The sequence below is a fragment of the Chrysoperla carnea genome, chromosome 4, assembly GCF_905475395.1.
Source record: "Chrysoperla carnea chromosome 4, inChrCarn1.1, whole genome shotgun sequence".
NCBI lineage: Eukaryota > Metazoa > Arthropoda > Insecta > Neuroptera > Chrysopidae > Chrysoperla > Chrysoperla carnea.
Window position 1 is genome coordinate 36,939,460 of NC_058340.1, and position 24,871 is coordinate 36,964,330.

The window sequence follows — 24,871 nt, forward strand, 5'->3', positions numbered from 1 at the left end:
GTATAAATGTTGTCTCAAAAGTCACATATGGTCACACGTGCGCATCCTTATATATTCAAGGTCAAAGGTCTCGAAAATCAGTATTTTGTGAATATCTCGTTTCTGTCGCCTTCAATCGTATTAACATTTTTTAAGTAGTATTTAACGAATAATTATGGAAAAAACTGCATAATAGACTGGGATTCACGATTGACCTGTCTATTATACGGTTTTTAAACTTAATTATCGATCACTAGAGAAAAAAATATTTTTTTAATTTACGTAATGCTCGAAAATTCAAGATACTCTTTCAGAGTCGAATAATTTTCGCATTTATTTTAGAAAGGGTTGTTAATCCTAACAATAAACTTAAAAATGTTTCAGTGTTTACGTGTGTGTTTTGTTATTGTAATCTACAGCGTTGATTTTTTTCATATTTATTAGCTAATTGTTTTAATATAATTGTATATGCTTTAGCATTTTGTCGTTGGTATGGTCGACGCCATATGCTGTTATTTGTTCGACGTTTTATACCAGGTATATGCACCAAAAATGCATTATCCAATATGACAAAACGATATTTTAAAAAACACATTTCCAACATCTAAAAACAAAAATTAAAATGTTCTTTTTTTAAATTTCCAATTATACTCTTTTCTACTCTCTCTTCCTGCCCCCTTCCCCTATTTAAATGTTTACACGATTTTTATTAAAAATTTTCTCGATTTAAAACTTTTAAATGACGTAGCAATATTGATTTGGACTATCTTAATTACCAGCTCTATTTAACTTCGGAAATAAAATATCAATTATTTTATTAAGCGCAGGTGTTATTTGTAATATTGGATAAGGTCCGTAGATTTCTTAAATCGGCATCTTTAAATTATGCAAGAAAATTACACTTTTCCGTAAGTACACGAAAGTTAAAAATATCAATGTATTTTTCATGGGTTGTCCATAAAAGACGTCACGCATTTTCTGGCAATTTTTGACCCCTCCATCCCCTTTGACACAAATTCCTAGGACCTGCTTCCGGGACCGTGGTAGTGGTTGATCAACCTTAAAGGAAGAACCAACACCAACCTTATCGAACTTTGTTACAAATACATGAATACTAAACACCATACTTGACAAAATTTTCCTATAGCTTTTTTATTAAAATGTAAATGTGAAAAGTTATATTTGAAAATAAAAAATTTCATTAAAAACTTCACAAAAATCATCTTCACCGAGGTTTTTATTTAAAAATATATTCATGATTTATTGTAAACTTTTTATAAAGAAAAATTCTAAGTAAGTTTTATACGGTATTTTACAATCAATAACAGTACATTTTATACTGTTTATAATTGTTGTTGAAACTATTCATAAAAATGTTTTAAAAGTTAAAACATCTTCTCTATTAGAATTTGATTTAACTTAGATTCAAGAACACTCGTGTATGGTGAAAAAAACATAGGACATCTTATATTCGATGTCAGAAATAAAAGTTTTTTAAACTAGATAATTATAATTTGATAATAAGTTTTATCAAATTATAAAATATTTCTCTTAGATTTGGACGATATATTGCATAAACGATGTGATTTGCGACTCCAGCGCCATAGTGGCAAAAATCTGAACTTCAACGGTGAGCCTGATGAGAGTGATTATACAGAATGTTCGATTTACATCTAGGCATATAAATATCACGAGTACGACAGAGTACATGTGTTAAGCAATTCATCTAAGTAAGAGGTATTATAGGTGTTATATGAAATTGCAAAAGTGACTTCTATAGTGGCTTATCTGTTGTAGTTCATCTATTCAACTAAGAAACTCCCACTCTCCAAACGTCTTACAACTATCTCAACGCATATCGAAGCTTCAACACATGTATATAATACCTCTCACTTAGATGCATTGCTTAACGCATGTATTCTGTCATACTCGTAATATTTATATGCCAAGATGTAAATCGAACATTCTGTATACTATTCGAAAGTATTATATGATTTTTTTTTCGTTTTGTATATTCTAAACTGCTAACTACACGATTCAATGATCGACGAAGATCGAAATTTTAACAACTGACATGTTTTACGTGCTAGTTTAATTTTTAAAGACGAAATACGTAGGTACGGCTTTATTAAAAATACATAATAACTTATTTAGAAAGAACCTATTTTAAAATAGCAGTTTTTTCTACAACCAAAAGAAACCACGGTCTCGTTTACTTTAGAAATATCTACAATCCATTTAGTGGTATACCAAAAAGTTTAAAAAAATATCAAAAAAAAACCAACCTGTGTCATTTTATCTTGAAGTCCTTCCCAGGATAATGTTTCACTGTACAATGGATCTTGATTTGTTCCAATAAATATCGGTTCCCAACGATGGTAAGGATATTCACGTTTTACAACCACTAAGGGCTGTAAAAATAAATATAAAAGAAAATTTTATAAGTGTTTTATCAATTGAAATTATTAGAATTGTAGATATTCTTAATTTCTAAATATTTTCGAAATTTAATAGATAGTGATGCCGCAAAAGATGAGGAAAACAGGACATGACAAATATTAAAACTATACTTTTCTTTTTCCACAAGAATTATAATAACGGTATCCTTTTCTATCAACACTGATTGTAGAATACCAGCGCCTGAAATTCAAAATGCGAAAAATACCTCTCTAAATACAGTAATTATTGAATATATAACCAAATATATGCAATTAGTAGAAAAGTCAGGAAATTACATCACGTAGGTATATTAATTTATTGCGTAAAATTCGTTTTAGGGCTACATCAAATAATTAACAATTTTCTCAAGAAATACAAAATTTCAAAACGAATCAAGATTTTAAAAAAATGTGCTTATGGCAATTACATTGTAAACAAAAAGTGTTTATTAAAGTTGATTTAAAATTACCGCTTGTGTACAATTAGAGGCATCCTGTGATGTAAACATGAACTACAATAATATTTAAATTGTGTACCATTTATAAAGCATGCACATGCATAAAACTACTATGGGCTCGCAGCTACTAAAAAAATGTAAAATTGAATATATTTAATGAAAAACCTTAATAATATCAGGATTAGAAGATTTCGAAAGCCATTTTTGTAAACCAGGAAAACGTTGGCAATGCATACATATCCATCGATGAAAATAAATTGCTTTATTATTTGCATACATTTGTTGAAGTGTAAATTTTGTACGAGGCACTTTTTCAGATTCTTCCACTTCAAAAACAGGCACTACAAACACATAACGTGTTGAAAATTGTCCATCATGTTTGAATCGTAAACGATTGAGCATATTTATAAATTTGTATGCTAAACCATCACTTGGTATTAATTCAACATCCGATACCAAAACATATTGAGTTTTAGCACCAAGGCGTGCAATATTTCTGGCTACATTTACCGGATATTCTAATGATTTTTTATTTCTATAAGTTACAATTTTATTATATGAGGCAGGCACTAAACATTCATTTGTTTGTTGTTGTAAATGTAATTGTTGATATTTATTTGCGAAATTATTTACAGGAAATACAAAATGTACCGAAACTTTATACATTTGTGGCAAGCAATCACATATTTGTATTAAATAACTAATTGCAATTTGTGCGTCAGATTGTGGAACAAATACAGTTAAACTAATTGGGCCATCCCAAAACCGTACAATTTCACTAAATTGAAATAAAAATTCAGGTGTCGCATGTGTACAATATGTTAATTGAGGTATATTATGTATAGTTGCGTTAATCACATGGTATAGGACGCGATATGGGCTCTCCGTTCCCAATTCAGGGCTTGGTAGTATATCATCAATATTATAATCAAATTTATATGGCAAACCATAATTAAAATTACAATATGAATAATTTCTTTCGTTAATTATTTGATAATTTTTTAAAAAATCACCAGGAACATTTATCGATGCATAATCATTCATTATTGAGAATTCATCATCTAGACTTGTTTTGTAATTGTGCATTTGTTGATATTTGAATATTTCGACAAACAACATAACAAAAATAAATATTACTAATGTAGTAAACACTGTTTTTATCTTCAAATAACGATGCAATAAATTCATTTTTTAAGCACATTTTTTTTAAATATTAAATTTAATTATTTATGTCTAATTATTTACTAATTTTAACATCAAAACTTTTTGCATTTAATTACTTGAAATTAAATTATGAACATTTAAATTGTGAAAAAAAATTACTTATTATAATTCTATACATTATACTTAATCAATTTTTTAAAAAAATTTTAGCACCATTTATTTTTAGTTTTCAATTCTAAATTTTTCTTCGATTGTATTGTCAACGTCACATTTAGACTAAATCAATATATTTTCAACATATAATATATCCTAACACTGTATATGTATACGTATTTTATTGTAAGTTGGAAAAATCGACCTTATTTTCTTCAAAAATATTAACAATACACAGTTTATTCATACTCTATACGACATCTATAAGTATTTTAGTGAACTCATTGTCACCTTTATATAATCTTATTTTGGGAAAATTAATTTAATCGAGAGGATCGAGAGTACGTTTTTACTTTATAATATTTAATCTATAGTTTTAAAAGAAACTATTCTCAAACAAGCAATTTAACAATAGAATGTATAATTTTTATTGATAGGCAACTTTTTTTACATTAGAATACTTATGATTACATAAAAAAATTACGTGTGTTGAATATAGTCAGAGCAATCATTTATAAACCCACAAAATTTTTTTTAATCGAAATCCAACCGTATTCTACTAAATTGTCTGATGCCAAAGCGACATCAGTTTGCATTTTGAGATAATATAACAAAATGTGATACAGATTTTTAGATTCATTAAATCCTACTTTATGATATAAAAAGTGTTATGAAGTTGTTGTGGAGATATTTATCAGCTCAGAAAACTTTAATTGTGGACGATGAGCTTCCGTGTGAATAAGCATTTGGTTTTTGTATTATTTCAGTATAAGTAGTATGGCCATTACTTATAAAAACATGCTTTTCTTATTTTCTTTTTCATTTCTTGATGGATATAAGTTTATTAGACTCTCATATGGCCAGTTTTCCACGCATTGTGCGATAAGGAACTAATCAAAATATGGATTGCGGAAAACTATTCTATATCCCTTCATATCCTTGCCATTGAAGGGATAGAAAAATGAAAGAATGTGTGTGTTCAGTACACAAAATGTAATCGCTCTGAGTAACTGATAACCCGTCATCTATGTTGCCTAGCTACGGAACCATTTTCGGCTTAAAGTTTACTAACTTATGCAAAGCTCCCCAATTGATAATCGAAAGAGTATTTGTAGAAAATTTTCGTTAATTAAATTCAAGTTGTTACTACTTTTTTAAAAGAAGTAGACACCAGCAGGCGGCGTGGCACTATTGAATATTTCAAGATCATATATTACTTTCCCCATGTTGATATGTGACGTACACACTTGTATATTACTAAAACTAAGCCACTTGAATAAAACACATGTCAGTGTGACATTTTAATGAAATCTGTGATTATTTCTATACTAAGGAAATAATTTTTCATATTAACTTAAAAGTAATACAACTTTAAAAAATAATATGGCTTCGTAAGTAAATTTTTATATTAAACAAACATATTCAAAATTTTTCATAATTTACAACATAACCATATGTTTTAGATCGAAAGTAACGTTTAAAATTACGCTAACATCAGATCCAAAGCTACCATTCAAAGTGTAAGTGAAAAAAAAAAAATGTAATTTCATAAAATGGCTAATTTGAAGAAAATGTTCGACACAATAAAATATCTAATTTCAATGAGTGAAAATAAACTTTGGCTTTTATCAGCTACTCCAGCGACTACTCTCAATGTTTTTAAGGCTGCTCTATTTGTGAAACATGCTATTGAGAAAATTAAATCGAACAAAGAGACATGCGAATTATTTCAAGAAAAATTTAACAATATATTACGCAATGATCTCAATATAACCGACCCTAAATACATTTTGACACCAATCGTCTATTTTTCTCAATTTTCGGATATTATTTTAAAAATGTTTTTAATGCAACCAGGAGTAAGTACGGATAAAATAAAAGTTGCTATTCGTGTTTATATATCTGTTTGTGGTATCGAAGCTTTTAAAAAGCTCATAAAGGAAACCATTCTATATACTAATTCTTATAAAATTGTTGTTGAGTATTTAACATCAGCTACAAACGTAGATTCGAATGAATTAAAAGCTAAAATTTTAATTGAAAATTGGATAAAAGATATTCGTTTAGGTAAATCGAATTTAGTTAGAAATAAAATTGAATCAATGATTGATTCCGAAAATGTTGATATACAATTACTTTTAACAATATTAATATTAGATTTTGATGATAGTGACAGAAAAAATATTGCTATTTATATTAAAAATAAAATTATTGATGTTCTACAACCGATTTCTATTGAAAATAAAAATTTATGGTTGGCTATTTTAAAGGAGGCAAATATTTCAACGTTTGCAGTGGTTTTAGAAAAGCACGATGAAATCATTGACATTTTAATTAGTTTTTCATTATATATACAAGATTCTACCTCACAACAATTAAGTGGTATCAATTCTGTATATCCTGAAATTAACGAGAATGTAATTAGTCATGTACTTTTTGAATTATGTAAATATAGTAGATTGGTTAGGAGAAAGATGAAAGATTCAATTCAAAAACAAAATTCAGAAAATGTTGGTTTTGTTATTAATGTATTAAATAAGGTGGATTTATTTTAGTTTTTAATTGACTAGATTTTATCTAGTGAGTCACAACAGTTTTACTGAAACCGTTGCGTTGTTTACCAATTGATCTTTTTCCGACACTAAGGTAAATAAAGGCGTAACATTATTTTCGTACATTAATTCTCTGAAATTAAATGCAAATTAAAATGCGAATAAGTTTATAATCTGCATTATGTGATTATACCATTTGGCTGAAAATGATTTCGTTATCAAAAAAAATCTCACTAGACAATCTCTAGTTTGAATTAGTTCACCACGTTAAACGTAAAATTATGGAATAGTTATTTGTACTACTTTTAAACTTAATAAAAATGATTTTTGAATTTTTATCGATGTTTTAGTTTCGTAAGCATCCTAAAAATAGAGAAAATAGATGCCAATCTCCTATAAACCGAGGGAGGGAAGAAATTTGATTAAATTAAAAAATTAATTAAATTAAAGTTATAAGAAAATTTAAGAACGTCCGTTTTTTATGAAGTTATCCCGGAAATTTAAGTTATTTAAACGTAGATTTTAATATTGAAACTGAGATAAATATTTGAATAATGTAAATTATTCATTAATTTTTGAACCTGTCTTAAATACGATACGTTTTTACCTTAACGTTACGTTACGTTTACGCTACGTTAAATGAACGTTAATATCAAATTGCAAAAAATGGTTGTTAATGAAAATTCAAAATAAATGAAACTCAATTTCACTTTGTCTTTTTTAGGATGTTTAGAAACTATTTTAGTTAACATGAAATATTAATTTAAAAAAGCTTCGCCTAACGACCAACATTCATTCTTCCTTTCGATGTTTTCTATTTTTGATTATAGACCATAAACTTCTTTTTGCCTTCAAATCGATTACTTTTAAATTTTGACTTTCCATAAAAGATAATTTATCTGTCTTTCAGTAAAAGTATTCTTGATTTATTTATTGAGAATATTTTTAACAGAAGACTAATTTAATAAAAATATATTAACAGGCTTAGTGTACCAGAAGCAACTCCATTTACTGCTGTATTGAAATTTGCAGCTGAAGAATTCAAAGTTCCACCCGCAACTTCTGCTATTATTACAGACGATGGTATAGGCATTAATCCACAACAAACAGCAGGTAAGATTCGCCATTTCCGCGCTAGTCTTATGATTTAATAGAAACAGATAAAGAGGTGCAAAATGAACATTACCTACAGTTTAAATAAATATAACTTAATAGCGAATTTTATTTATTCAAAATGAAATTCTCTGTTTCTCTATATAATTTAGTAATTAAATGGATTTGAATTATTAATGTAACTTTAAAGACTACGAATAAATGAAATCAACATTGCGCTTAAAAAGCCATTGATTGAACTACTTTAAATATTCACACGAGATTGTGACACGAGGAGTGTTCATCGTAAGGCGTTTTTTTAACTAAATATTAGGCGTCGGGATACGACAATCAAGCGGTGACATTTTTTTTAGTCTTTCTGGGAGCCTTTTAGAGAATTTCTCTTTTCCCCCGTTAATGAATTTGGGACTCCCTTTTCATACAAAATTAACAATTACGGCTAAATTTTTTTAATTTCGGCGCCCTTAAATATGTTTACACTAGGCCTAGACCTTACAGACCTAAGCCGAAATTAAGCCTCAAATTAACATATTAAAATATCGACGTTATGCGGATTCAAACTCATTGCTATCTCTTTTCGTTTTTGAGTTGTCATGTTGATGCATCAAAGAAAAAACATGTAAAAATTGAGTAAATACGACACGAAAAATTGTCTCTTCATATCAACATTTTTAACCATTACAAACTGAACGCTAAATTTAATATACTTCTCAGATATTGCATATAAGCAGGATGAAAAAAGTAGAGGCTAATGTAAATTTAAGGAATTGATCCTAAATTCAATCTGACTGATTAAGATTTTTACTCAAATGATGTTTTATTTTCAGGAAATGTATTTTTAAAACATGGGTCTGAATTGCGATTGATACCAAGAGATCGCGTAGGAAGCCAATAAATTATAAGTTTTATAATATATTCGTAAATTGTTAATTTTTTTAAGCGAAAAAAAAGGAAATAAAAAAAATATCTATTTCTTTTGTATTTTTTCTTATAAATATTTCTTTTAAAGTTTATTATAAATGTTATGTAAATACATTATGTTTTATTTAATTTTAGAGAAATATTAATTAATAATAATAATAAATTAATTATATAAATTTAAGTTCACAATACAGACATTGAATTAATATAAAATTACCACACCTACGCTAAATGAATTTTTTTTTTTTAATCATTTAATCTAAAAATTAAATATATATCATAGTAAATACAAATTAATTTTAATCAGTTTTGAGAATATTTATGATGAATTTAAATTTACTATAACATATGACACGCATGCCAAATTTATGACAACAAATGAATTAAAAATTGGAAAACCCAATTAAAGCCAGCTTAAAAAAATTTATCACTTTTGAAAAATCTTTTATGTATAGAACTGTTTAAAGCATATTTCCCCCAACTATTTCCCATTCCCTTAAAATAAAGCTTTCCCTTAAAAATGAAAGCTTACCTTAAAGCAAAAATAAACCAAAATTTTTTCCATTTGCTATCACAAATTTTTTCAAGTTAATTATTTAGATATAATTTTTTTTAATATGAAGAGATCTAGAGAATTAACATATTCCTGTAGAATGGAAATTTAAATTAAATTGCGTTAATTTTATCACAAAGCAATATTTTACATAATTTTTGTCTGATACTTGGTGCAATTATATAATACAGACTAACTGAATTTTTTTTTTTTCATATTACAAGAGTTTTAGGGCAGCAAATTAACGAATTTACCCTATGCAAAAACAATTATATACACAATTTTTAAGTTGTTTTTTCAAAAAATAAAATTCCTTGAAGTTTTATATGCTGCGCTTATTAGATGATTGTCCTCAAAGCGTACTATACTTAACCAAGGATGCGTACTTAACCAGAACAATTATATCTGTATTATATTTGAGAATTAAAAGAAGAATTTTTTATTTCAAATATAATTTTTTTAGACTATAAAAACATTGTAAAAGTGCAAAAAGGTAAAAAAATTGTCATTATTTTATTACAGCTAGTGATTGGTCCGTAATTGAAAATTTTCATTGAGCATTTTTTTAAACTTGTTTTAATACTGAAAGTCATGGAATGCTTTTTCTGGGGTGAAATTGATTGTGTAAAAGTTTACAATTGCCATTATTATATTTACTAAAAAAAATTGGCACAATTTACGAATGGAACTCACTCAAAACAGTTCGGTGTACTGATTTTGAGTTGAAAACTTAAAATAAATATAAAAAAATGTGATTATTGTACGTTTCTGAATGTCATTGATGTTATTTGTACTGAAATAATGAGATTATTTTAATTAAAGAGGAAAACTTTTGAAGTAAATTAACTAAGTCAATCGATGTGTGGTCGATTCGTTTGTTTCGATGGTTAACTATAGAACTTTTTGTTATCTTTTCGGAGCATAGATTTTTTCAATAACTATACAATTTGTAGTTGAACAGTTTGAAATTTATATAAACTTTTATTCGAAATAGAAATATAGATCGTTTACTAAAATTCAAATAAATGTTACACTTTTTCAATGAGTAAAAACCACTTCGTCAAAATCTTTCGTCCAACTCGAACAAATTTTAAAATTTCTAGAAATGGGGGGTAAAGTAAAAGGTAAATGTTCCAATATTCAATCCTTCGGAAGTTAAAATGGAAGTTGATTCAAACTTAGTTTATTTATGCATTTATTACCGAAATCACAAACTTTACTTCAAAGATTTTTTTATGTGCGTTTAATAAGTCAAGGGTTTGCAGGTGTGTATGAAAATTTTAGAGCCAATTAGCGATGGAATTCATTGTACAATTTTAAATATATCACATTTTTAAGTTAAATTTATGAATCATTTATCATTAATTTTACATTATATATATATTTTAAAACGAAGTATATTTTGTTTTCATTAATAGACTAGAGAAATAGCCGTTTTTTGAGTATTTTTTTAAATAATTAATAAAATTAAATAAAATACCTACACAAAAATTGAGCACAAGTATTAAATTTCAGGGCATTCTTCAAGTATAAATGCTTCAAAGGAATATTTATTAATTACTTTCGAGTCTTGGGACTAGTATTATCATTTTTACTTTGCAATAAAAAAAATTTTTTTAAAAATTCAGCATATAAAAAATGTTAAAAAACTTTTCTAAAATATTATTTACTAATTTTACTTGATGATGAGAAGATATGAAATCTGGGCGTATATGCGATATAAAATATGAAAATTATTATAAAATATAATAATATTAATAGTAAATATATGTTTTCAAAGCGTATATGGATTATAAAAAATTTTAAATTAGCACTTTGATTTTTTTTTCGTTATTCCACACAATTTTTTTGAGATTTTGAAATTTTCACAAAATTTTTGGTAAGACAATTTTTTTTTGGTAAAATATTTAATACCAATTGTTTTTATTGTCACTGAAAAGAGAGCAAACTTTATGAGAAGATGTTTTTTTTTTTCAAAATCCCAACATTCTTATACCATTTTAACTATAATAAAACGTTCAGTCCTCCCATTCTTTCTCATCAACACCCTCCATGTGATCTTGTTCTAAATTTAAATTCATTTCCAAACGACTGCTCATTGATTTTGTTACCTTAAGTAGAAAATTAATTAGAAAAAATTATTAAACCGTAAATAAATTATTCTTTTACCTGTTCTTGTTTGGATTTATTATCCAACCAACCAAATCGAGGTGCAGGTTGGGAATTATTTGATGATGATTTTATTGATGGCTTTTCAGGAATACTTGGTTGACCTTGCGCCCCCGATACTGTAAATATTTTTAAAATTAATTATATATTTTTTTTAAATATATATGCAATGCAATTTTTACATACATGATTCCATTCCTTCAGGTCTAAGGCTAATACGAACAGGTTTGCAAGGTTTGCCAGCAAACCATTCATCACTAGATAATACAGCTTTCCATGTAACAATTGTTGGTGGAAACAAATCGTCTTGGAATAAGTCAGACTAAAATTTATGATTATCAATAATTAATGTAATAAAAAAAAAAAAAAAGTTTTACCTTTATTCTCGGAACTGTGAATGACAGTGGCTCTATTGTGTTATTTGTAAGCCTAAAAGCTTTAGCAAACTCAACACTAGCGACATCACAAACATTTTTTGGGAGAAATGATAAACCTTGATGTAGCGAATTACATCTATGATGACTCAAGGGGCAAATATATGGAGCTTCTTCTGTTATTTCAAATGCGTAAATTGTAGAATCACCCTAAAAAATAATAGTGCTCTAAATTATTGTATATAAATTTATGTATTATAAACTTTACCTTTCCAGTTAAAAATAATGTGGAACTATCATTGTCATAATACGCCATAAGAATTGCCGGAGAAACGTCTAATCCAACAGTATTTAATGGTGCTGATAAATCATCAGCTTTAAAAGACATTATTTGTCGTTCAGATACTTTATCAAAGCCAGTTACTACAATATATCGGCCATCTAAAGCCCAAACAATTCGAGCTCCTCGTGTTCCAACTGGTCCTTTCCCTTCTTTAATCGGTGTTACACTACTTCGTGGTTTATAAACTCTAATTTTAGTATCTTTACTGACTGTCGCACAAAAATTGCCACATGGTGACCATGCAAAACTGAATATTTGTTCGGTATGCCCTTCTAATACAATTTTTTCAGCTAGTGTTGCTAAATCCCATATTCGTACTGTCATATCATAAGAACCAGAGGCAAGAACATCTTTTGCCAAAGGATGAAATTTTATAAAATATATTTTATCTGAATGAGCATTAAGTTCTGCTTCAAAAGCACCAGTTTGTTCAGTTAATCCACCTTCAGGTATCCGCCAAAATCGTATAATTCCATCGTCACATGCAACTGCAAGACGTTGATTATCAAAAGGATCCCATGTAAAATCCATTATGTTTGTTCCATGAACCAATGCTGGAATAACACCATCGGGAAGTCGACCTGTTTTACTTAATTCAAAAACAGCAATTTTACCACCGGGTCCACTTAAAGGTACTGCCACACGCTCAGGATTCGCTAATTAAAACAAAAATAATTTATTATATTTTGAAAATTTCAATTTAATTCATTTTGTAATACCTTGAAATCCATCACATTCCCCTGGAATTTGTCGACTTAAATTCCGTATATTTTCAATATGTAAAGATTTATGCGCAGGTGTCCCTTTTAAATGTCGGAATTTAGAAACTCGACCGAACACTGTTGAAGTACGTTTCGGAGTTGGTGTAACAGGTTCAGCTTTACGATTAGATGGCACATCATGAGACTGTTGACGTTGAATAACCGGTGGAGTCTTCTTTTCTTCTTCTTCGATTTTACGATTTTTAAACGAATCTCGTCGCCGCATTGGAGTTGGTGACCCTCCAGACTTTTCTTTTTGTGTTGTAGTCGTTTCTTGTACAGATTGTGAACGATTTTCATACAAACGACGACGTTCAGCAATACTACTTCGTTGTAATGAAGCACGCTCAAAATTACTGTCGTCATTCCCATCAAAATTATCAATTTCTGCATTTTGCGCGTCATTATTATTTTCTTTTGAGTTGATACGTGTCTCAAACATTTTTCTACGTTCAGCTGTACTTGGAGTTTTTGGTTTATAACCATCACTATTATTTAATTCTTCATCTAGACTAGAACTATCAGATTTACCATTATTGCAATCGTTTTCACCACTAACTTTAGTCAGTGATGAAGGAGGCTCTTGATCACCAGTTGGTGTCGTTTCTTTAATTGATTTCATATCGGTTACTGATGGAGTACGTAATATTGAATCAGCAGTTACTTCATGAACACCATTCGAATCATTGCTAGGTGCTGTAGGTACAGAAAACACTTTATCGAAGGATTCTTCATCATTAAATTTAGGTGGTGTAAACGGTTTAGGTCCAAGTCTTGGCTAAATTGAAATAAAATCAAACAATTAATACTCTAGTTTACAATTTAAAACAACGAATGTAAAACACAATAATTAAGGCGAAATATTACTAAAGAAAATGATTATTTTATAGACGTCACATGTGGAAAAGATCATCAGTTTCATCCTCTTACCAAATAAAATGATCAATAATTTTGATTAACATATACCATTTAATCAACATATACCATAATAATACACGATAAATAAATTATATTATTTGATAACATATAGATTTAGTTATTATCTATGTAAAGAATTTAATATGCGACATCTATAAACTGATCAGATTGATTTGGGCGGTATTATTTTTTGCTACCGTTGACCCTGAACATAAAATTAATTATCGTGTTATATAAATACGATATTAAAAATGATTAATTCTATTTCTATAAGGACGAAATTTTCAATAAAGATAGTACATAATTAATTCAGAAAAATTAATTACAGAAGACTTTAAAAGAAAGTGCCCGAAATCGAGTCAAAAAATTGCCCTTCGTTGGGATTCTGGACGATATTTCAGAAACCATGCACTCAGACATTAAATGAATTTTAGTTGTATACAAATATTGTAATAAAATCTAAAAAAATAGCCACTCTTAATAATAATCAACTACTAGTACACAATTTGCACCCATTGTTTTTCAATTGCCCAGATTAACAAATATCGCAATATGCACGTAATTCTTGTGTATTCAATTTCTGTAAAGTTTTGTGCTCTTATTTACACCGGTTTTTTTTTCCAACTTATCTATAACGAATATATTTTTTAGCGAAATTCTCGTCCTTTAGAAAATGTGCTTATTATTTTAAAGGTATCTTTTGGACTAAAAAGAACATCAAAACACAAACATAATAAAAACAAACAATAAATAATCAACAGTAAAACTTGGATAAGAAAAAACATGCTCATTTTTTAAAAAGTGCAATTAAATGAAAATTCAAGTATATAATTTACTATTTGAAAATACGTAATTTTCGTTTAATTCACATAATAATATGAATAAAAAATGTCTACAAATGAAAAAAAAAAAAAAAAAAAAGACCTAAAACCACTCTAAAATTTGGGGTGCACTCACAACAACAATATAAATTGCAAAGTTCATTGTTCTCTTTTGCAAACCTTATAATTCGAAGGGTTGACGGAGGTTACTAATGGAGTGGCTGTAGTACGTGGGCGTGCAATAGGTCTTGGTAATCCTATGTCATCACAACCTTCAGATATACTACCAGTACGTCGGGGTAATGGTTTTGGGGGTACAATTGGTGTAATTATTGGATCTCCACCGCTGCCATTTTGTTCCTCTTTTATATTATTTGATGATTGTTCAATATTATCCTCATTTGTTGTCATAGAATCAATTTTTGGTTTAACCGATATATGATGATAAATGTTATCTTGTTTATTTACTGAATTATTGTTCAATTTATTATTTGTTGATATTTTTATATTCATTTGATCGTTGATTGTTTTTAATTCCGATAGAGGACCTCTATGTACCTGTTCATTTTATTAATTTTAAAATCAATTAAAAATCATCTTTATTTATTAATTTTATAAAAATTTAAAAGATGAATCCGATACGATAAAAAAATGTTTAATTAAAAAATAGACTTAAATGAAATAGCACAATAAACGACGAAATGTACGTTTTATAATAAACTTAGTTTAGGTAATTTAGAAACAGAGTTTTTAAAAACTAAAAATTGTTTTTATTGCTTCACTTGAAATGAAATGAATATATAGAGCTCTAGATCAAACTGGTCGCAATACAAAATATTTTGAAGACTTTTACTAGGCCTAATCCTATCTAACTTCCTCCAGCCTTCATTACATAATTTATTAACTAGAAAACCATATTTCAGAAAGGCTGAAAATTTCATGGATGTTAGCTAGCGTCGCTTCAATCTTAAAAAGATTTCACGTTCTCAAAGCAAGGTGCTTTGGTCCCAATAGAGTGGCAAAAAAGTAGCGTTTGTCTCAAGTTAGAACTAATTCCAAAAAGAGTAGAACTGGAGTTTTAATCGACAGGTATTCCAAAAAAATATAGTCGATGTAGAAGGCTGGGGCGAATGATATAATTTTTGTGATTTTTAGACTTACTTATTCATGTGAGCAGATTTTAAAGCCAATCTAAAATCAATTCCTTGATGAGATAGAATCGACATATTTAGTGTTGCGGGCTAGCTAAACATGTCGGCCCCCCACAATTGCAGACGATCTCATACTACTACATAGACTGTATATCGTTGGAATATCTGTCAATTAAAACCGGTTCTACTCTTTCTGGACTCAGTTCAAACTTGAGACATGCACTACATCTTTGACACTCTATTAGGCCCGAAGCCCCGCCTTGAGAACGCGGAATGAAGTTACGATTGATAATGCGGGGATCCCCTAATGCGGTGCTGGCTAACACCTTCGAAATTTTCAACCTTTCTGAAATGACTCACTAAAACTACGCTTCTCCGCAGATCTATTATAGGAGAAAATTATATTTATTAAAACATATAAAGTGGAACTCTTTAAAATATTCGACGACATAAAATTATGTCCTTATTTTGCTCCGTGGGATTCGCATTGATTGATAAATAGAACTGATGAGAGTTTTTCGTAGCTGTGAATGAACTCAAAAAAAAAGAATACTTAAATACAAACAATAAAGCAATTGAACAATTTCTAGCTTTTCAGACATCATTTTCGAATTAGCCCGCTGACGTAAATATTATATTTTACTATATATATGATCTCTATATTTTCTTGCTATTAAACTTTAGAATTTTACTATAAACTACTCGTAAATTTAAACAATAATTTTTGAAAATTTAAAAGTTAATATCTTTTTACCTCTAATTCAAATAATTGTTACAAATATCTTTTTACCTCTAATTCAAATAATTGTTACAACTAGCCAAAATAACTAAATTTTCTCATTTTGATAATATAAACTCTGTCAAATCTTAATAAAAAAAATTGGACTAATAATATAATAATAATCCATGGAAATAAATAAAATAAATTTTTTTCTGACATAAAGATAACTTTCATATTTAATATTAGGAGCTTGTAAAATTAAATATTGGATTATTAATTTCCTTTGAATAAAACATTGATGAGAAATATTTGATGAATTTACAATCTTTGTACGGTAAGGATTTTAATACTTCTGATAATTCAAAGTAAATCCAATATTACTCACTATCTTAAAAAAGTATTTTATAACTCTTATACTATATAACTCTTTAGCGATGTGTATTAAAATTTCAAATTCAATCAATTAATGAATACGTAATTTATGCAATCTTTTACAATTGTAATAAAACCGAACACCGTTGAAACTTTTACATAATTTAAACGTGAAATTTACAAAAACCCCCATCCCCGTCTCATATTTATAGCTAAAAACACTCTCGATCAAATTATCTTTGAAACAAAAAAATCGCATTCAAATCGGTTCATATTAACACCCAAAATAACACCCCTTTTTTTCGTTTTACAAATCGAAGAACCATCGCTAGAAAACCTGCTTTCAAATAAAAAATACGCATTCATATCGGTTCATCCGTTTAAGAGCTACGATGTCACAGACAGACACACACATATTCTATCTTCCTTGGTGTACTCGAAAAATTTGCTATAAATTAAAAAGTTACGTGGAAATTTTATTAGAATTTGGTTGAATGTCAACAACTTGATACGCCGTGTGTTTCGCCGTTAACTTCTCCATGCCGCGTATTTTTTTGTCTTCTCAAATATGTTTCATAATAACGTCAATTAAAAAAAAAAAAGAAGATATTTATAAAGGAAGGTCGAAAATAAAATGCAATTAGCGATAATCTTAAGTTTCAAATTATTATAATCACTCTAACAAAAATTAAACTGATCTTCAAGTAAAAAAAGTTGATATTTACAACTAACAATATTTGGTCAAGATTTGGATTATATAGTTTAGAAACCTCTGAATACAAAAGCAGTAAAATAGTTTTTTCACATTTTATAATAAAAGCTTTATAAACCGATCCTTATTGATAAATATTACTAACTTATTCTTACCTTAATAGGTTCTTCACCAGCTGAACGTTTAGCAGGATCCAAACTTATTTTATTCAGAGGAATATTTTTGCCTTGCATCCAGTGTGAAGCAGTTAATTCTGTAATATATCCTGGTGTATCAGGATACAAATCTGAATGGAAATCACGATAAGATTTTCTAGGTACTTGATACATTATCGGAATTACTGAAGAACTAGTTAATTGGAGTAATCGATTCACTTCTCCTTGCATCACATTCAAAGCACGTTTTGGAACCAAACATGCACCTTTTGTTTGTTCTCCGGAATGGCGTATACCTAAGAAAATGAAATAAGTTTATAATTAAATCAACTTCAAAGATCTTCTTACATAAGTTTACAAAGTTAACTTAAATACACAATTGTACCTTCAATTAAGTAAGGTTCGCGGTCAGTAACTTCCATGTATCCAATTGTAGTATCACCTTTGCCTGCCAAGAATAACATTCCCGTATCAGCATCGTACAATGGAATTAAAATTCCAGTTGAACAATCTAGTTCCAGAGTTTTTTCTGGATCGTTGAAATTTCTCAAATCACGTATAATTACTTGCCGTAAACGTGCCGAATCAAAGCCTGTGCTGAGAACTTTATTATGATCACCAAGCCACACAACTCTAGAATCTTTGATACTTTGATGGCTGTTACATGACTTGATACAAACATTTTCTACTCGAGGGTCAATAATACGTAACTGTTTATCTTTACAAGAAGTTACCAAAAGAGTTCCATCACGCTTCCAGCTTACGGATTGAATTACTTCAGAATGATCGGAATTAGCTAAACATAGGAAGAAAATAAAAACTCACTTCAATTGGATGTTTTAATTTATAAAAAGAGGGCACAAGAAATTACTTACAGAACAATTCATTTTGAGAAATAATATCCCACAATGTTAATGTTGTAAACGATGTAGAATACAGCAAAAAATCAGCAGTCGGGTGAAATCCAACGGTTTCAACACGTCGCTGTTTATGAGAAAAAGTACATTCAGCATTTGTCATAGGTTCGTCAAGGCCTTTTTCTGGAATGTGCCAAATTTTAACTAAACAATCTTGTGAACCCGTTGCTAACAATCCATCGTGAAATGGTGAAAACTCCAAATCGGTGACCGTATCAGAATGAGCATGCAGCAAAGGCATTGTTTTACTTTTTCTACCACAATCATCAATAGGCAAAACAGCTAAACTAGAACCGGTATGATCCCAGTTAAATGCCATGAATGCCGCTGATGCAGTGATGTTATTGCCATACGTCTGATAGGAACCAACGCATATATCACGTACACAGGCCTCTGGCTTGGGCACAATTGGTGCCGCATTTTTATATTTAGATGCTTTAAAACGCCACGCCATAATTATTTAAACGTTTTTCAATCAATAATTAGTGCTTAATCAACGTAAACAAAGAAATATTTATGCATTCAATAATGGACACATAGATTAGAAATTTTTTAGTCAAGTAAGTTGCAATATGTTTTATTTTAGAACACTTTTAGTACACACATTCATTCATTTCGCGACATATAATTTAAATCAACTAATAAATGTCATAAAAAACTTTGTAACTTCTAAATCACATCAACTTATTATGACATACGCCCTTCCAGACAGCGTCATGTCAATTCTACAGCCGGCAACTCTATTGCTTACCACTATCGTATGGATGGCGTTTGATTAAAGTATCCCTCTACCACTCGAGTAGACACCTACCCATAGATACTTACCTCTGTTACTCCCAAACAAAAGGATTTTTAGAAAATATTTTACCTACTTATTTATTAAAATAATTTAATTTCAATCTGTTTTTAAAATATATAATTTTTATGTTTGTCTACCCTAAAATATTTTCCAATTCCAAAATTTGTTAGTATATTTTGTAAAATATTTATATGGTACGTTTTATATTTATTACATCACATATTTTAAAAGCAGATGAGTAATTATCTATTTAAAATAATTATCTTAATTAAAAAATTAATACAAAGGAAACAGTTTAATATTTGTTCAAATTTTATGTAGGGTAACCGAAATTTTGATTATTGAAATTATAGAGAAAAAAATTAGGTATTAATTTCTCTGTTGTATGTTGTATCCAAAAGATGAATATTTCGATTAAGAAAATCAATAATTATAAAACAGGTTTAACTGTAGATAAAAAATGTTTTGTTTTGCATAGTAACGGAGTAGTCACAAAGCAAAATAATATAATTATTTTGCATAATTATACTGTCTGCTGCGAAATGTTTAACAAAAAATTAAAATGTTCAAACGATAAATTTTTAGTTAAAAAATAGAAAATTTTTCATTTTAAAGATCGATTTATTAAAGAAATGACAATCCTATAGCTTTAAAATTGATTTATTACTCATTTAAAAGTCTGGTATCCATTTTGTATCCAGCGGCTAAAAGCAGAGTGTGAACAAGTCACAAGTACCAAATCGATTCGAAGGTTTCCTAGAATAGGTAATGTTGTATCAAGGTTCTTTAGTAGATTTTCTTGTAATAGTCTGTTTTTATCTTGTACAACGCGTGTACTAATGTAATAAAGAAAAGTCGGATTTAATTAATTTTAAATAACAGCTGGTGTATTTACAAACATATTTAGAATGTTTGCCAAGTATTAAATATTTGATAATTGTGGGTAGAAAGTTCATATTCCATAAAATTCATGAACGCAATATAAAACAATACGTTATGCTTAAAAATTGTTATCAAAAAAACTAATTTAAATATTACCGCTGTAAACATATTACAAATAAATAACGCTAGAGTATGCGATTGGAATGTCATAATTTTATCAATTTTCAATTTGTTGTTTGGTTCTGGTTTACAATTTTTACAAAAATTAGCATATAGTTTAGATTTTTAATAATGTTTTTATTTAGTTAAGTATCAGTCAGAAAGTGAAATTCTGACAAAATAATGACTATGTGCAATGGTACTACCGAAAATCCATTCGTTTTTATTGATTTTGGAATAGATGAGGAGAAAGGTTACTTATTATTTAATAACTTAATTTTAATATGCACATATATTTATCAGTAAATTGTCTTATTTAATCAGTTGATTTATTTATTTTGTAGTCGGGCGTGTTGTAATAGAACTGTTTCGTGACATTGCACCGAAAACTGTGGAAAATTTTCGTGCATTATGCACAGGTGAAAAAGGTTATGGAAAATTTAATAAGAAATTACATTACAAAGGGAGTCGAATACATCGTGGTTTGTATTTACTTAATATTAATCATTTAATAAATAAAACATGTGCCGTAAATGTTTCTAAAATCAATTTTATTAAATGATTGATTTATTTACACATAAAATAATTTAAATTACGTTTTAGTTGTTCCACAATTTATGGTACAAGGTGGGGATATTATTAATTTTGATGGAACAGGTGGTGAAAGTATTTACGGTGAAAAATTTGAGGATGAAAATTTTAATTTGACGGTAATTACTTTTAGTACAAAATATTATTTATAAGAAGTAGAAAATATTATATATAAGAAGAAAAATTAGAAAAAACCTGCTTTTTTGATAAATATTGATTTTACAAAAAAAAAAAAACAAACAAAACATATTTAAATTTTTACAAGCGGCAAGTTTTTAATTAGAAATTCTATCTCACATATATATTTTTGGAGGGAATTTCATTTGAGTGCAATTTAGTAGGGTAAAAACTAACCCTTTCAAACAATTGGATTTAAAACTGTTTTGCGATTTTAAGACTTTGCCAGGGGGTTGTAAATATGTATGTAAGATACGTTAGTGTCTTTTGGGGCTATAAACTTCCCAGCACTCTTTCTTCTTTTGTAATGTCCAAATTCTGTTTTCCGCGCTTTGAACATTTACAGCCTCGCTTAATTGAGCTAGAGGATTGAAAATTCGTATTTAAATTGAGATAGTGTCAAAGAAGTGCCTTTTGGTAGTTTCAATTTTGTATTTTCAAATATCATGTTTTTTTCTTGGCAGTTTTTAAAGTTTTGCGCATCTTTATAACAAGTCCAAATTAAGTTAAACGGTCGAAAATTTTTATGTGAATTAAGTCATTTGAAAGGAAATGTGTTTTAATGCCATAACCTCAGACTGCCTTCCCGCCTTTTTTTTCTTGAAAATAACAAAATTCCATCCCAATAAGAAACATTCAATGGGGGGCGGGGGTACATATAACTTGACTTAAGCGATTAAGCTCTGCTGTTGGTTATTATTAAAATTATGTTTTATTTTCTAGCATGAACAAGAAGGCGTTCTCAGTATGGCAAATGCTGGCCCGAATACAAATAGCTCGCAATTTTTTATAACAACTGTACCGTGCACACATTTAGATGGTATTAATGTGGCTTTTGGAAAAGTACGTAAAGGTTTTGGTGTCGTAAAAGAAATTAGTGAAGTAAAAGCAGATAACGGTCGTCCGATTCCAGAATGTAAAATATTAAATTGTGGTCAATTGAGACGAAATGAAAATTGGGGTATCGAAGATGCCGATTGTACAGATGATGTGTATCCACCTTGGCCAGAAGATTGGCAACGTACCGGCAAAGAGGAAATTCACGATTATATGGACGTTGTAAATAAAATAAAAAACTCAGGAAATTATCATTTTTCAAACAAAAACTACGTAGAATCAGATCGTAAATATAGGAAAGCATTACGTTATATAAATTTCTCAACAAAAGTTCAAATGGATTCAGATGGACCTGATTATGATAGATCAACCCTGAATAATATTAAAGTGATTTCATTATTAAATTTGGCAGCTGTGAAATTAAAGCGAAATGACTTTAAGGAAGCTCGTGATTGTTGTATTGAGGTAAAGTGTTGTACACTGTTTTAGGTTTAAAATTATTGAAGCTAAACTTTTTTTACTGTGCACGATGTGTGATGTAATTTAACAAAACAAAAAGAAAGAAAGTAGATTTTGCATTTTCGAAATTTTTTTATAGGTTTTAACAATAGATCCTAACTCAAGTAAAGCTTTGTATAGGCGAGGTCAAGCATATGTGGGATTGAAAGAGTACCAATTGGCTTTAAAAGATTTTAAAATGGCTCTAAGGTTGTGTCCGCATGATAAACGAATTGTCGGTGAAATGAAAAAATTACAAAATACTATTAATTTGTATTTGGTAGAAGAAAAAAAAGTTTTTAGTAAAATGTTTGAATGTTGACTGATTGTATTTTTCTTGTTGCAATATTTTTATTCTGTATTTTTTTATTATTAAATATATTTTTTATTTTCATTTATTGATGTTTTTATTTTCTTCATTACATCAAAATTTTTTATATAAGCATTTTTAACATTCAAAGTTAAAATGAAACTTGCTCGGTGCAACACTGTAGTAGATAGGAACAAATGATGTCAAAAACCTCTGGTTAATTGTTTTCATTTTTAGAAAGTGCTGGCCCAGCGAAATTTTTTCTTGCTATCACTCTGAAAGTTTTACTCTAATAGGTTAAAAGATTGGTGGCTGATCGACTATTGAGGTTTGTATGCAGGTTGAAAATAAGGCAGTACAGCTGTTAAAAATATATATTTTAAAAATTCCAAAAAAACTTTATAATTAAAGAGAATTGAAAAAAGTTGACCGTTATGTGTTTTTGCCTGTCTGTCTGTGGCACACTGGCACCCTAGTTTTTAAACGGGTAAACTTATTTGAATGCGGGTTGTTTTTGTTTGAAAGGTAATTTGATGGATAATGTTCTTAGCTATGTTTCTAAGAAATTCGGGAGGTGTTTCGTGCGTTTTTTATTTTATTTTTTAATTTTCACTTGTTATGCGTGACACTTAAATTAATTTATATTAATTTCTGTTATCATAAGAATTTTTTAATACTTGTAGGTATTATCATGAAATGGAATTTTCACTTATCGTCGCTTGATTATAAACTTCAAATTAATATAATTCTTTTTCATTGAAAATACTGATAATTTTTTTAATAAAGAAATTAAAATTTGGATTTTCTACTTCAATGTCAGGTTAAATAGACTAGTAAGACACAAATTTATTTTTCATAGCGCGTAACGGGGAGGGAGACCCTCTTCCCGGACCCATGAATTTTTCATTGATTTTAGTTAATAATTTTGCAAAAATACTGTTGAAAATGAAATTTGTAAGAAAAAAAATTTCTGAATTGACCAAAAATTACTGTATTTTGTATTCTTCCCCCCTTTGAACCAAAACCTGGGTACGGCTACTAAACTACGGCTACGGTCTTTCTAAAAATATACTTATACATTTTTAGGTCACTACGATTGTTTTTTAAACAATAATTTTTTGGGAATTTGAATGCTAGAGAAAATAGAGAAAATTCAATTTCATAATGAATATTTGTGTTTATTTAAACAAAAAAAGCAATACAATTATTTAAATCAGTTCTTTTTATAGTTTTTTACAACTGTTTTTGTTGACATAATAGTTATTTTCCATGAGTACAATTTCAATGAAAAATTCTATTTAATAAATAACTTTGTTTAATGAATAATATTGATTTTTCATCTAACATAGTGGTTCGGGAGATGCACGGGAAAAGTTTCTGAGAGATGGCTGCGTCAATATTTTAATACCATTACAAAAATATTGCCTTATCTGCCGTTTTCCATCGAGACTCGATCGCGTAACCTTAATCAGGGGGTAGATAAAAAGAATTTGAAAAATTCTGGTGAGGCTTTTTCGATATGGCCACATTACGCAACATAGACAGATAGACAGAAAACAAACAGATATGACATAAAATTCAATTTTGCGTCAAATAAAATTTGATGCAAAGTGAAAAATAGGTCTTTAATAACTTTCTGCCCATATTTCGTGATCAAGCTATGCCAAAAAAGTCTCCTCGGTACTATTTCAATTTTAGAAGTTTATACTTCCTCCCTTAATTGAGGTGTTGGGAGATTAAATCATGTATTCTAGTTGAAAAACGATAATTGAGACGATATCTCTAACTCTAGCTCGAACGAAAGTTCGACGCCACATCTTGCACGAATTTTTCCCGTCTATCTCCTGGGCTATAACTTATATAAGTATAAATA

At 28.6% G+C, this 24,871-nt stretch overlaps 4 protein-coding genes across 6 annotated transcripts; 2 read left to right on the forward strand and 2 right to left on the reverse strand.

Moving 5' to 3' along the window:
- Positions 1 to 382: 382 nt before the first annotated feature.
- On the reverse strand, positions 383 to 4,938 carry LOC123298703 (beta-1,4-glucuronyltransferase 1-like). The gene is made up of 4 exons (XM_044880796.1): positions 4,901 to 4,938; positions 3,041 to 3,776; positions 2,265 to 2,390; positions 383 to 583 (listed from the first exon to the last, which is right to left on the reverse strand). Exons 1-4 carry the CDS (start codon positions 4,936 to 4,938, stop codon positions 383 to 385), a joined length of 1,101 nt encoding a protein of 366 aa, XP_044736731.1.
- Positions 4,939 to 5,417: 479 nt separating this feature from the next.
- On the forward strand, positions 5,418 to 8,801 carry LOC123298116 (ubiquitin-fold modifier 1). The gene is made up of 4 exons (XM_044880024.1): positions 5,418 to 5,583; positions 5,656 to 5,712; positions 7,727 to 7,857; positions 8,685 to 8,801. Exons 1-4 carry the CDS (start codon positions 5,576 to 5,578, stop codon positions 8,750 to 8,752), a joined length of 264 nt encoding a protein of 87 aa, XP_044735959.1. The 5' UTR covers positions 5,418 to 5,575; the 3' UTR covers positions 8,753 to 8,801.
- A 2,415-nt stretch (positions 8,802 to 11,216) lies between these two features.
- On the reverse strand, positions 11,217 to 19,498 carry LOC123297676 (coronin-7). Of its 2 annotated transcripts, XM_044879426.1 has the most exons (10): positions 18,704 to 19,498; positions 18,214 to 18,624; positions 17,829 to 18,124; positions 14,898 to 15,275; positions 12,937 to 13,756; positions 12,143 to 12,873; positions 11,878 to 12,084; positions 11,687 to 11,822; positions 11,501 to 11,619; positions 11,217 to 11,442 (listed from the first exon to the last, which is right to left on the reverse strand). In XM_044879426.1, the coding sequence occupies exons 1-10, from the start codon at positions 19,197 to 19,199 to the stop codon at positions 11,350 to 11,352; spliced, it is 3,687 nt and encodes a 1,228-aa protein (XP_044735361.1). In that variant the 5' UTR covers positions 19,200 to 19,498; the 3' UTR covers positions 11,217 to 11,349. The 2 variants fall into 2 exon arrangements, with proteins under 2 accessions (XP_044735361.1, XP_044735362.1); XM_044879427.1 differs by lacking the exon at positions 14,898 to 15,275 and having other exon boundaries at positions 11,218 to 11,442.
- Positions 19,499 to 20,203: 705 nt separating this feature from the next.
- On the forward strand, positions 20,204 to 23,026 carry LOC123297286 (peptidyl-prolyl cis-trans isomerase D-like). 2 transcript variants are annotated; one of them, XM_044878890.1, is made up of 5 exons: positions 20,204 to 20,309; positions 20,930 to 21,067; positions 21,189 to 21,295; positions 22,077 to 22,655; positions 22,789 to 23,026. In XM_044878890.1, exons 3-5 carry the CDS (start codon positions 21,203 to 21,205, stop codon positions 23,008 to 23,010), a joined length of 894 nt encoding a protein of 297 aa, XP_044734825.1. In that variant the 5' UTR covers positions 20,204 to 20,309; positions 20,930 to 21,067; positions 21,189 to 21,202; the 3' UTR covers positions 23,011 to 23,026. The 2 variants fall into 2 exon arrangements, with proteins under 2 accessions (XP_044734825.1, XP_044734824.1); XM_044878889.1 differs by lacking the exon at positions 20,204 to 20,309 and adding an exon at positions 20,610 to 20,838.
- The last annotated feature ends 1,845 nt before the right edge of the window (positions 23,027 to 24,871 follow it).

What these genes read in the sequence shown, in the direction of transcription:
- LOC123297286 (XM_044878889.1), top strand. Translation starts at nt 20,769, where the DNA reads ATGACTATGTGCAATGGTACTACCGAAAATCCATTCGTTTTTATTGAT. An exon ending in ATGAAAATTTTAATTTGACG is followed by an intron (nt 21,296 to 22,076) that starts GTAATTACTTTT and finishes TTTATTTTCTAG; the next exon opens with CATGAACAAGAAGGCGTTCT. An exon ending in CTCGTGATTGTTGTATTGAG is followed by an intron (nt 22,656 to 22,788) that starts GTAAAGTGTTGT and finishes ATTTTTTTATAG; the next exon opens with GTTTTAACAATAGATCCTAA.
- LOC123298703 (XM_044880796.1), bottom strand. Translation starts at nt 4,938, where the DNA reads ATGCTTATTCACACGGAAGCTCATCGTCCACAATTAAA. An exon ending in GCTCATCGTCCACAATTAAA is followed by an intron (nt 3,777 to 4,900) that starts GTTTTCTGAGCT and finishes TATACTACCAAG; the next exon opens with CCCTGAATTGGGAACGGAGA. An exon ending in TTCAAGATAAAATGACACAG is followed by an intron (nt 584 to 2,264) that starts GTTGGTTTTTTT and finishes TTTTGTTTTTAG; the next exon opens with ATGTTGGAAATGTGTTTTTT.
- LOC123298116 (XM_044880024.1), top strand. An exon ending in CCAAAGCTACCATTCAAAGT is followed by an intron (nt 5,713 to 7,726) that starts GTAAGTGAAAAA and finishes ATATATTAACAG; the next exon opens with GCTTAGTGTACCAGAAGCAA. An exon ending in TAATCCACAACAAACAGCAG is followed by an intron (nt 7,858 to 8,684) that starts GTAAGATTCGCC and finishes TTTTATTTTCAG; the next exon opens with GAAATGTATTTTTAAAACAT.
- LOC123297676 (XM_044879426.1), bottom strand. Translation starts at nt 19,199, where the DNA reads ATGGCGTGGCGTTTTAAAGCATCTAAATATAAAAATGCGGCACCAATT. An exon ending in CATTATTTTTAACTGGAAAG is followed by an intron (nt 12,085 to 12,142) that starts GTAAAGTTTATA and finishes ATTATTTTTTAG; the next exon opens with GGTGATTCTACAATTTACGC. An exon ending in TCACAGTTCCGAGAATAAAG is followed by an intron (nt 11,823 to 11,877) that starts GTAAAACTTTTT and finishes CATAAATTTTAG; the next exon opens with TCTGACTTATTCCAAGACGA.